The sequence below is a fragment of the Paroedura picta genome, chromosome 5 (assembly GCF_049243985.1).
Source record: "Paroedura picta isolate Pp20150507F chromosome 5, Ppicta_v3.0, whole genome shotgun sequence".
NCBI classification, from domain to species: Eukaryota; Metazoa; Chordata; class Lepidosauria; order Squamata; family Gekkonidae; genus Paroedura; species Paroedura picta.
Genome location: NC_135373.1, coordinates 64463713 through 64476449, shown reverse-complemented (window position 1 = coordinate 64476449; position 12737 = coordinate 64463713). Strand labels below are relative to the sequence as shown.

The 12737-nt window shown below is 43.1% G+C and overlaps 1 protein-coding gene across 4 annotated transcripts in view; it reads left to right on the top strand.

Moving 5' to 3' along the window:
* Positions 1-336: 336 nt before the first annotated feature.
* Positions 337-12737, top strand: part of LOC143837885 (mitogen-activated protein kinase 12-like) — a 42506-nt gene continuing 30105 nt past the window's right edge. The window contains exons 1-2 of one of the 4 annotated variants that reach the window (XM_077338317.1): positions 337-638; positions 7760-7889. In XM_077338317.1, the coding sequence (XP_077194432.1) occupies positions 523-638; positions 7760-7889 (246 nt within the window). In that variant the 5' untranslated portion in view covers positions 337-522. The remainder of the gene's footprint in view (positions 639-7759; positions 7890-12737) is intronic. The other 3 variants (XM_077338315.1, XM_077338314.1, XM_077338316.1) reach the window with 3 other exon arrangements.

Here is a 12737-nt window from a genome sequence, read left to right as displayed (position 1 = left end):
CTTACAAAGACCCCTCCTTCAAAAATGTCGCTATTCCATCCCAACGCGAGAGCAGCTTTCGAAGAAATGAATGCCTTGGACCAGCTCCACGATGGACGTTTCCTCTCTCAAGAGAGGAAAATTACACGTTTTTACTTTTGAACTAGAAAATGCTGAAGGCCGGAGACTCCTAGCGCACTGGAGCAGCGACGACGACCCCCATCATTTTAAATCCCAAAAGCAGGACGATGACGGATCCCTCCGCTCCGCCTCCCCACGCGCGGTATTCCCTCCACCATCATTTATAGTCAGCGACTGCAGCCCGGGTTTCCACGACCTAAGGGGAGCCGAGAGAGAAGCGCCCCCCCCCCCCCCCGTTTACACGTGCGGCCAGAGAGAGCCGCACACATGACGCGCACCCGCAGAGGCGAGGAGTGACTCCAAAGCCAGCCCCTCGCCAGCCACAGTAACTCCCTTCTGCTGTCGAGGAGCTTCCCTTCCTCTTTGTTGCGAGCCGGGGAGGACGCTGCCCGCGGAGCCACCATGGCTTCCCCCAAGAAAGGCTTCTACCGGCAGGAGCTGGCGAAGACCCTCTGGGAAGTGAAAGAGCGCTATCGCGACTTGCAGCCGGTGGGATCCGGAGCCTACGGCTCGGTGTGGTGAGGAAGCGGGCTGGGCTGGGCTGGGCTGGGCTGGGCTGGGGGCACTCGGGAGAACGCGCGCGGCTCCTCTGGGGGAGGCTCGCCCTGATTTCTCCCTCCCTCGCGCTCCGGAGAGGCACCAGGGCCACTTTTGCTTTGTGTGCCTCGCAGCTTCTGCTCGGGGGCCAGCCAAGCCACGCTGAGCTCTCCACACCGACTCCCCGGGAGGGAGAAGCGTTGGTACGCCCTCCCCCGTGCTGCCGAGACCCCGCGCCCGGCCGTGTCTACTCCACAAGGATGGTTTTCTAGCCTCGCACGGCTTGGAGCGTGGGCGGGTGCCGGGTGACTCTTTTGGGGAGGGAAACTGGGTGATGATTAAAAGGGAAATGAATCTTTTTTGGAACCAGTAGTTCAGGAATTCCCTTCTAAGTTGTGCCAACAGATGACACTCATTGGACTGCCTTGTTACAACTTCATTGAATTACAGGAAACAACCCCCCTCCCAATTGAATACTGGAATCGTTTCCTCCAGATTTCTCTAGTCTCTGTTGTTTATAGGGCTGCTGCTGCCCCTCTCCCCACATTCTTTGTCATCAACGGTATGAGCAGCAAAATCTACAATTGGATCCCCATCACTCCATTGCCATGTTTCACCTGTTCTTCCTCTCTGTGCAAATGTTGAGTGCCCAGGATCCCTTGGGAAGGGGGAGAACAATCCTGAATAGTATCCTCGGTTATGGAGGTATTATCTGTTAGGCCTTCAAAGTCATGCCTCTCTAGAATCCTAATTTGGTTCTGAAACAGGAAAGCTTTGGGCAATGTGATAGAAGAGGCTGACAGATGTCCGATATAGAATGGTGTCCAGGAAGAAGTGTATAGTGTTGATAAGCTGGTCTTTTTGTGTGGTACAATTCCTTACAATAGAGTTCTGGGGCTCAGTTTTCCTCCTATCCCACTGAGAACAAAACCGAAACTTGGCCACCCTCACACAAACTGTTGCAAAGAAACTTGGCTGCCCTTACATAAACTGTTGCAAAGTAACCAGTAATAACACATCTGGAACTACAGAAAGGGCTTGGTCAGTGTTGTCTGGAGCAGTTTTCATATCCCCAGAAGCTTCCTAGTAACTATGGTGATGCGGTCTGCACACACAGCAGACAAAGAGAATAGCAAAGTGAAATGCAAGTGGTATTGTCCGTGCAAGGGAAACATTGCATAAACCTCTGCACAGTGTGATACCTCCTGTTTGGATATTCCTTCTCACTCCTCTCTGGTTCATTGCTGAAGCACTAAACTGCTAGTCCATGAAGACATGCCCCTGAGCTATATGAGATTGTTATCATTTTTTTTTAGCTAACATCTTGTAAAATGTAACGCAGGTGAGACGTGTGCTACTTCTGAGGATAATGCAAGTGTTGCCAAGTTATTTGCAGGAGCTTGGCATCCCTGAATGTCTTCCTGGGTGGCTTGCCTCTTTCTTTGTTTTCAAACTTCTGTAGGATTCTGTAAGATTTTGGATGCAGGACATGTGGATCCTTGCACTCGGTGTCCATTCTTTCTCCCTTTCTGCTCTCACCATTCCTGTTTTTACAACAAGGAAAGAGAGAAAGAAAAGAAGAAATAGACATTTATGGGTCATTAGAAACTGAATATTGTAGCTGTATATGTTAGCTGTGATCATTTGTGGGATGTAAAGAGTTCTGTGTCTGCGTTTGGGAGACACCACCCCTCCGCACCATGGCGCTGGCCACCCTGGGCTTCCGTGATCACCAAAGTGGCCAGAGCGCGCAACCCTACGACCCCCTTTGGGGCGCCGAGATCACCGCTGCTGTGCTGCCGCACCGCCACACCGCTGTGGCATCGGTGACCCAAAAAGGGGCTGCCCCATCAGGTAGGTTGAGAACCACTACTTTAGAGGGCCAACAACCAGGCATAAAGGCCAAGGTCTTCCCCTGATGTTGCCTCCTGCTGTGGGCTTCAGAGGGTTAGTGCTGCTGAATGTGGAGATTTCCTCCAGTCACTATGGCTGGTAGCCATTAATAGAAATCCTCCATGAATCCCCTCTTAAGGCTTTTGGTTCCTGTGGCCATCCCTACATACTCTGGCAGTGAATTCCTCATTTCAATTACTCTGTGTAAAGTAGTATTTCCTTTTGTCTGTCCTGAACCTACTACTCATCAGTTTCATTGGATGCTCTTGAATTCTAGTATCCTGGGAGAGGAAAATTCACTTTGTCAACTCTCTCCACCCTGTGAATAATTTTATAAATCACTATATATGTCCTCCTTTAGTCATCACTTTTCTAAACTGAAAACTCCCAGACTCTTCAGCCTTTCCTCATAGGGAAGGTACTCCAACTTCCTAATCATGTTGGTTGCCTCTTTTGTACTTTTTCCAGCTCTGCAATGTCCTTTTGGAATACTATATACACAGTATTCCAAATATGGTTGCATCATGGATCCATACAGAAGAGTTACAATATCAGCTGTTTTATTCTCAGTTTATTTCTGGATAATATGTAGCACAGAGTTTGGCTTTTTCATCTCTCCATCTCAGCAAGTTCAGACCTCATCAGCCTAAACTTGAATTGGGGTTTTTTGTCCCAGTGTGCATCAATTTATAGTTACTAACATTGAACTTTTATTTGCCACATTATCAGTCACTTGCCCAAATTGAGGAGATCCTCTTGGACAGTGGTTCCCAACCTTGGGGTCGCGACCTCATTTGGGATTGCTTGGCCCCTTCCACAGGGTTGCCCCGTTGCTGGCCACTGTGGTGGCGGCAGCCAGCTGCAGCGGCCAATGGAGGCAGGTGGTGGTGACGGCAGGCCCCAGCCACCTCTCCCCTGCATGGTGGAACCTTTCTTCTCCAGAGGCAAAAATCTAGGGCAGATGGGGTGTACCACTGAAAATGGTCCCCCATGGGGATTCAGGAGGTGGCGAGGCAAACTGCCTTGTCACAAACCCCCAGTGGCAGCCCAATATGGCACCACTGGTGTAGTAAATGTCAGGCTCAGTTTAGTGGTAGCTTACATATATGGGTTTAATAGATCAGTGATCTCACATCTGAGTTCCTCAGGTGCATGCTACCAGGACCCGTGTTACTGGTTTTTAATTTCCCCAGTAGGTCTTGAGTTCCATTTCTGTTCATCACAATTTGGCTCAGTTCTTCAGACCCCTTCCTGAAAACATGAACTGTGGTGTGGGTACATACCCCACACTTTCCATAGTAAACACAGTAGCAAAAAACTCATTGAGCTTCTCTGCCATCTCCCCGTATTCCTTTAGTAATCCCTTGATTCCTTTGTCATCCAAAGGGCCCACTGCTTTACTTGGTTTTCTGCTCTCTCTATATAGATATTACAGGTTTATTGTGTCTTAATGCTTTTATAAACCTGCTCCTAAATATCTTTTTTTCTTGCATGTCTCATTATTGAATCAAATTTTCTTTTGCCTCCACATCTCTCACCAGGTCTTGAGACCCACTCAGAACCAAGTTCAAGAATACTACCCCTCTGGTTAGCTCTGTGCAGTGTCATTTATAATGTCTAGGAATCTCCTTTTTATAGCTGCTTCATTGTACCTTTCTAAGTGTGAGGAGTGCCTCTTAGTCAATATTTTGCATACCAGGTGTCTGCGACATTGGCTATTTTTGCATCTTTTTTTGACTCACCTTCCATTACTTGCAGCAGAGGTGACTATTTGAATACTTTTGTTCAGGGGAGGTATTCCAAGACAGATAAGGTGATAGTGTAGATTGTTTGATTGTGAGGAGACCACAAAGGAGCTTATTAGGAGACTAGTAGAATAATCTGAACAAATTAACAAAGTTTGAGTTAGTGGCGCCCTTAAAATCAACAAAATTTTATTTGTCTAAACTTTGATGTGCAGGTGTACTAGTTATACCTTGAATAAAACTTGGTTGATCTTAAGAGTGCCACTGACTCAAACTTTGTTCTGCTGCTTCAGACCAATATGGCTACCTACCTGAATTCAACTGAACAAATGTAAGACATATAAGCCAGGAATGTAATCTCATGGAGGGTTCTGAAGAAGGTTGCTTCATCCTCCCCTAAACTGTTCCATTCAAGCATCAAAACCAAGGGGAAATATTATGTTTCAGAATGTTATGTTCTCTGGGAGGCACAGTTCTTACTGCGAAGTTTTGATTGCTCTCACCTAGTCAGTGGGTAGGAAAGAGGGAACATAACAGTACAATGCTGGATTCTATTAGATTCTGTGAGAATGTTCTCTTCTGTCTTCCGCTTTTGCATCCTGCACATCCTAGTTGTCCTGTGTCCAGAATCTATGGGAATGGTACATGAAGTGCAGAAATGATGAGGAAAGAACACGAGTTTCTCAGAGGAGGGCATAAGATACAGCTGGGATAGAAGAAAAGTTATGCAGTATTCTGAAATCTTGAGGCTAGGGACATTCTTTTCTCATACTGAAAACTGAAAGGTTCTGATTGTCCTTCAGAGTTGTTAGAGTTGCTATTAAAGCAGTTGAAACCTGCCATTGTGGCACAGCCATCTAAAAATTCAAAAAGATAAACTATTGGTTTAATAAATAATATAGTCCATTTAAATAGGTACAACAAAAATACTTAAGGAGTATAGGAAGAATTGTCATCCAAGATTTCTTATAATTCTATTTCAATTAGAATCCAAATATAAGACTGTCATTCAGAATAAAAAGCATGAAGCAGTAAGGAAAGCTTGGAGCTCTCTTATTACTTTGGCCATTTAAAGTAGCAATCCATTCTAGTAGTTGCTGTCACCGTCATTTAATTTTGGTGTCACCATCATTTTATATCTGCTCAAGATTGGGAAGAGTATTTTAATAGACCCTTTCCCTCATTCCCAAGACAGCTGTAGCAAGAGGAACAATTATGCATGGCGGCAGCCACACCAGGCTGCCACCACTCTGTTGGGGCGGGATGGGATTCCCCGCCATTCTCTGTGTACGCATGTGGGAGGGATTCCTCTGGCATACATTGTCTGCCCCGAAGCAATGGCCGCATGCATGCAACATGGGGCCAGAAGTGCCGGGTAGACTCACTGGGGGCGGGGGGGGCACACAGGGCCCACACTCACTGGCAGGGGAGCAGCATGCCGCTCTCTCACCACGATGGGGGTGGGGGGACATCCTGTTCAGCTCTGCGGCTCTGCTGAGCTGACAGGCATGAGGCATCCCTGCAGGGACGCTGTCGGTCGGGGGGGGGGGGGGGAGCTGGGGCCAAAGGCCCATGGTAAGGGAAAGCAGATTCTTCTGCATCCCTGGAGCTACTGCAAATGCCAGCGAGGGCTAGGTCGGGCTGGCCTCGTGCATAATCAGGGGAGCCGGGCCTTTGGGCCTTCCTCTAGTCTGAGGAAGAGTGCATGTACTCAAAAGCACACACCTTGTATAAATCTTTGTTAGTCTTAAAGGTGCTATTGGACTGTATTTTTGTTGTGCTACTTCAGACCAACATGACTACCCACTTGAATCATGGCCTTTTTGTCATGATCTCTAAAATTTATCTGAAGAATTGGCAAGCAAACATTAGAACAGGTTAATCAGTTTTGTTTTGTAAGGATCTGCTTTCAGATGAATTTGCCGTGAAAGATCTATCATAGGAATGCTTTGGGAAAGGCCTTGATAAATTTCAAAGATATTGGGGTGGGAGGAGGGTTAATACTAAGAGTGGGCAAAATCTTCCTGTTGCAGTGATAGTATTTAATTCTAAGATAGGCAACCCAATTTCTATATAGTGTTCCAGTTTGGATAGATGCTTGTCAAGATAGGATCTTGTCACTTTGAAAAAAACTTTTGCATAATCTTCCTGGAGTCCCAAGATCTGCAGCAGGGACTGTTTTGAGATCAGAACTGGGTGTTCATTCTGTTGAAGTCAGAGCTTGGGAAACTGCCTTTAGCATGTGGTTGAAGATTGTATTTGTTTCAGAAATTAATGTTTGCCTTTTATTGCAAAGAAAGGATTCTTGTATAAACTATTGGAAATAATAAATAGAAATTAGGTTATCTATGCTGGGAAATCAAATTCTGGAATTAAATATTAAAAATTAAAAATTCTGGAATTGGAGACAGATAGAAGAATAATTTTGGATTTTTATATCCTTTGGATTTTCTAAGCTTTCATATCAGAGCACATTGAGTTTGCTCTCCCACCTATTTGGGATTGTCCTGTCTCCAAAGTCTCCCACTGTACATTAAGCAGTTGACTGTTTCCTGATATAGAAGAGCTTTCATGTCTACTAGGTTGACTTCTATGACTTTGCAAGTAATGAATTGTCTTTATAAGAAGATGCCCTATTTGGAGAGGATATGGTTAAGTGCTGCTAGGAAAATTGATACATTTTTTTCTGGAATTTCCCTTTTCTATAATGTGAAAGATTTGTGGATGATTTCATCATTGGATGGGAAGCTAGGTACACCAGTGAAAGAAAAATTGGGGAGACTTTTGCCTGGGATGGATACAGAGGTTACTTTGGCTGTTGCAAAAATCTGTTATGAGAGCAATCCTTAGTGGGTTAAATTGTCTATCCAGTGGGACTTACTCCCAGGCAAGTCTTCCGAGGATCATTTCACAACTAGAAAATGATTTTAAGATGACACTTTAGCCTGGTTTATGTGATTCTCATGTGACACTACTCAGAATCTATAGATTGAATGAGTAGTATCATCATTTAATAAAGATACAGCCAGGTGTATGTAGTTTATTACCTATAATGTTACACCTTGGATGGTGCCTTTCAAACACTCTCTCTTAAATTATTATTCCTTATCCACCCATCTCAAATTATTTAGTAATTTAGGTCTTAAGGTGTTTAGTTTTTCTTGAAAGTGTTGGGGAAGCCCATTTCAAGAATGGGCTGTGAACGAATGGGCTCTGAACAAATGAGTTAGATAGAAATATGCCAGGATATAGCAGTTTAGAAGTAATTTTACCCAACTGAACAACCTCATTCTTTCATGCATTTTTCTAAGTAAAAATACTTGACACTCCATCTTTACTCCATCTCTCTTTCTCAGTGGCAGATGTGGTGAAGCCCAGAACTGAATTTTGGTATTGTTATCTAGAATGCCACAAGACCATAATTTCATCCTTCTGCTGAGGTTTGTGTTTTTGTTCATTTCAAGCTCAGCTATTGACCGGAAAAATGGAACCAAAGTGGCCATTAAAAAGCTGTACCGCCCGTTTCAATCTGAACTCTTTGCCAAACGAGCCTACCGGGAATTGCGACTTTTGAAACACATGAAGCATGAAAATGTGAGTACAAACACCAAGTATTATTCCTGTGGTATAAGAAGATGGCTTTCGTTCATTATGGCATAGCTATAAGGAATGTATTTTAAGTGGGTAAGTAAATGAATGTCATTCAGTCTTCATATGAAATTTGATGGAGAGCTAGTATGGTGTAGTGGTTAGAGTGTCAGACTAGGATCTGGGAGAACCAGGTTCAAATCCCCAGTCTGGCATGAAAGCTGGCTGGGACGCCTTTGGCCAGTCTTGTACGCTCAGCCTAGGCTTTCTCACAGGATTATTGAGGAGAAGAAAATGATATAAACTGCTTTAGGTTCCCATGTGGGGAAAGAGAGGGTATAAATCATTAGATAAATAGTAACTATATGGGGTGTTTCAGAAGTAACAGCTAGGTGTATGCATCAAGGCAATTGCTGTTGTTATTACAAATAATTTTGTTCTTACATATGTACAACTGTAGCTTAATCAAAGTTGTAAATGGTTACAAAAAGATACTTTGGAATGTAAACAACAACAGTAGCCGAATCTAGGTAGATAGTCACACCTAGAGAACATTTTTTGGCCTACATTTGAGGCTTGGATCAGACATAAAGCAAAATTCTGATTTAACCATGGTTAGTTTGTGAAACCTGGATTCAGTTTATGGATGATCACTGAAATCTTGGTTTGGCTTGACTACTGTGAATCTCATCACATTTGCTGTATGACTGGGGAAGACAGTGACAGAGGGAAAAAACAGAATATCTGCATTTAGACATCACATGATCTAACTTTGAATAATAAATCAACTTTAAAGCATAGGTAAGAACAGCATTTGATGGATTCTAACTAACCAGTTTAATAGAATAGATAGTGTTCAGGCAATCTCACTGAACACACAGTTTAAATAAACTCTGGTTTTGCAAGATGTCTGAACTGAACCTAAATGTGATTTCTGTTCTTGTTCTAATCTGTTTTTTAACTGTTAACAACCTGGTCAAACTTTTGATAGCAGCTGTTTATGTCAGGCGAATGCTTAAATATGTTTGGATAGTTCATACTGGGAAGGATAAAATAAAGCGTGTTGAGTATGCTTGATCAATGCATCAGTAGTAACATGAAGCAACATAACTTCACATTATGTTTTGTATTTTTTTATGTATTTTTAATGTATTTTTTTATGAAAACTGCTCTGGTTTGGAGCAAATGCTTTGGGTGGCAACTGAAACGTGAATGGGATCATAGCTGGTTGGCTTCCTTGCAGCACCTTGAGCTACTTGGGAGCTTCAAGCCAGACAATGATACAAATGGTCTGGCTTCCTCTCTTTTTTCAGTTAATACTGAGTGACAGGGGCAGTCATGAAAAGGGTGAAATCAGATTGTGTAAGTCATCCCATAGAATGGAAAGGTGTAGCCAGTTAAATTTCAAGTGGATCGTTCAAATGGAAATCTCAGGATAGAGGGTCAATAACTGTAAACATGAAAGAGATGGTTAGTCTGTGCACAAGTTTTTTCTCTTTGTTCAGAAATCGTTTTCACATAGGAAAGTTATTGTATTTTAAGGCAAATAATATGTTCTGAAGATGATCTGAGTGGTGCATATAGACTTCTACGTACAGCAACAAAAGAAAAGAGAGGAAGCCAGACCATTTGTATCATTGTCTGTCTTGAAGCTCCCAAGTAGCTCAAGGTGCTGCATGGTTTTTTCACTAGGATCAAGACACTCACACTGCTGATTAGGTTATTAATTAAGTTAGTTTACAAACACAGTGCTCTAGTCATGGCAAATAATGAGGTAAAATGGTGATTACCTCTCCTACAGTGGGTCATATGGTATTTCTGAGGGTATTCTACGTTCAGTTTCGGTGTCAGGGTGCTTAATCAGATTGAATCTTCCCAGGAAGGACAAGGAGGAAGCTGGGCATCCACTGCCATACCAAGTTTTGCTCCTGTTTAGAGAGAGTAGTTTCAAGTATTCACAAGTGATGCCTGGTTGGGGGAGAAGATGGTTTTCTCTTATTGAGTTTTTCTGACTTCCTTGATCTGAACAGTTCAAATTTAAAGAAGAGCATTATTTTTCCCTGTGTTTTTATAAGATCAAAGAGTTAGATGGACCATTTTTTAGGATAGTTGACTCTTCTTAATGAGAACTGATAATTTTTGCTCAGGACACGGTCTTTTTCAAATGAATAGGTGAGGAAACGGCTTAAGTGAGGTTTAGCAATCCGTAGCCGCTTCTGTTTCAGCTTCTTCCTGGCTATTGTTATATGTTGCGTCAAGCAAGCAATTCCTCTTGTGTATTTTTGTGAGGAAGATCTTCATAGAAACTTTGGATAGTTTGACTACAGGTTACTCACCTTATCTCTTGCTCCAAGATAGTCCCCCTCTTCTTAGCACACAGTCCTCCTGGAAACTTTCTAGTCTGTAACCTTTTAGCCTTTTAATACCTTAGTTAATTTCTAACTTGGTTCAGGGGTTCTTGGATCCCTGAATGTTGTTTGCTTAAGGCAAGTTAGAACAATAACTTGGCTCTTGCATTTGCATAAGTGCCACTGTATAAAATATAACAAAGAGAACAGGGACCCTTGTGGTAAATTCAACAAGTAAAAGTACCTCACCACAATAGGAATAACAAAAAACAATTAATTCAGCAATTAGAACAAGTATACAGCTGATTTTACAATTAAAGGAATTATACAAGAAGTACGTAGTAAACAATCTTACAATTTCTTTATACAAACTTAAATGTAATATGTAATGCAACAAACAGTAACTCCCACTTTGTGGATACTCCCAAGAGGTCCTAAGAGCTCAGCCTGTTTCGCCACACCTTCTGCTGGGGAGTAGACAGCTGACTAAATTTTTCTTTTTCTTTTAATGAGAAGTAGAATGTAATTTGTATAGGAGGAACACAAGTTCTTTGTTGGTTTTCAGTGCCAAAAAGGTCATTAGGAGGCTTTACTCTTCAGCCCAAAAGGGTTTATGCATGGGCTACCAAATAGGATGTCATGTCTCTCAGGTGCCTTTTTGGCTCTGAAGGACCCATTATGCTCGGGGGGAATAACGCACATTCGGGGTGGAATGGTGGCGACTAAAATCACCGATAACGCACGGTGCCGGCTGCAACCGGCCGCAGCTTCGGTGCATGCCGCCGAAAAAGCCGCATTCACGAAACGCGGAAGAAAGCTCAGCTTCCGAGTGACCAGGGCGCAACCAGAAGTGGCGCCGGGATCGCCGCATGCATAATCGGTTACTCTGGGTTTTGCCGCCGTCGTGCCCCGCCCCGTGCATAACCAGTGTGCGTCGCGTCTTCCCCCTCCGCATTTTCCATGTGACCCGAAATCGCCGTTTCGGCAGCCGTGCATAATGGGCCAAGGAGATACAACCCTAGGACATATAGGATGGGGGCTGAATATACACAAACAAAAAGTACGATTGCAGAAACTCAGCACAGTATTCATAGGTAGATAGAATATTATTGCATGCCATAACAATATGATAATAGCTGCCTGAGCAGTAATACATATTACAGTAAAAACACAACAAGGTTATAAACAAAGTTAAAATTTTCAGGAACAGGACATAACATAGAACACAGCATACTGAACATCAGAGCAAAAGTTTTGCATGGATCTTCTTGTCAGCCAGTTCATGCAGTGACATCATGTAGGTGACAGAATGATCTTCATCAGATAAGAGGCAGATGATTTCTCTGCCACTGAATATGAGGCTAGCCTGACTAAAATGGCTGAAAGGAACTTGGCCTTGAGAACCAAGTAAAGGTCCCCCCAAAGGATATAACATGTGAGACCTTCGGAGAGTGGTGGTATAAAAATTGAAAAATAAAAAAATAACAAGTGAGATCCTCCAATTCTAGGACTCTGCAGATACATACTTAAAAAAAAAAAAAACCCAGTGCAGTCCTGGGGCTGACTTGGCTTCTCTTGCAGCGTGATTTAAGCTGTTGCAGGAGAAGCTTGCCTCAGGATCTGCATGTAGCAGGGAATTGTCTCCCTGCTGCATGCAGATCTGACTGGGAGCTCTCAGTTCCTGCTGTCACAATTGATCTTTGGTATAACTGAATATATCTGAAAAAAGACAAAAAATTGGCTTTATTCAGGCTCAGCTTACTGGTAGCTGTTTAGATTCTCTGATCTGTATTTAGCTTAAATAATACCTGAAAATACCAGTAAGGTCCCCAAAAAGGACATAACGAGTGAGATCCTCCAATTCCAGGACTCTGCAGATACATACTTTTAAAAGTGCAGCTTGGTTTATGCTGAATGTACACCCCTAGTCTCCACTTGTATAGTTCTAAAATGCAGTAGTCTGATGCTTGGGGAAGTAGGATGGATGATCTCTGGGCAGTGGATTTTTTAAACAAAAATAAACTAATACTGCTGAGTCTCGTGGGATTTACATCCTAGAAATATGTTCAGGATTTCTGCCTTAGAAACCAACAGTCCTTGAGTATAATCTCCAAAAATTCATCATCATCATCAAATTAGATTTGTTACTCACCTCTCCCTGGAGGCTCAAGGCGAGTTACAGCATATAAAATCTCAGTAAAGCTGCACAATAAAATCCATAAAACAAGAACACAATATAATAAACAGAATAAAACAGTAAAACAGATGTGGCAAAAAAACTCCAGTCTCATCTATACTACCCCAAGATAGTCTCATCTATACTACCCCATTCTAGAGGGGTGACGGGAGACAGAGGGTGCCGATTACACTTCGCTACTGCTGCTATTGCTTTTCTAATGTGACCTTCCCTTCTCCTCCAGCAGTTCACTCTCCTTGAATACCATAAGATGTATGGCTGCACTTTCGGGTAACATTTCTTGGGCTGTTGGAACTGCTCCTATTAGTC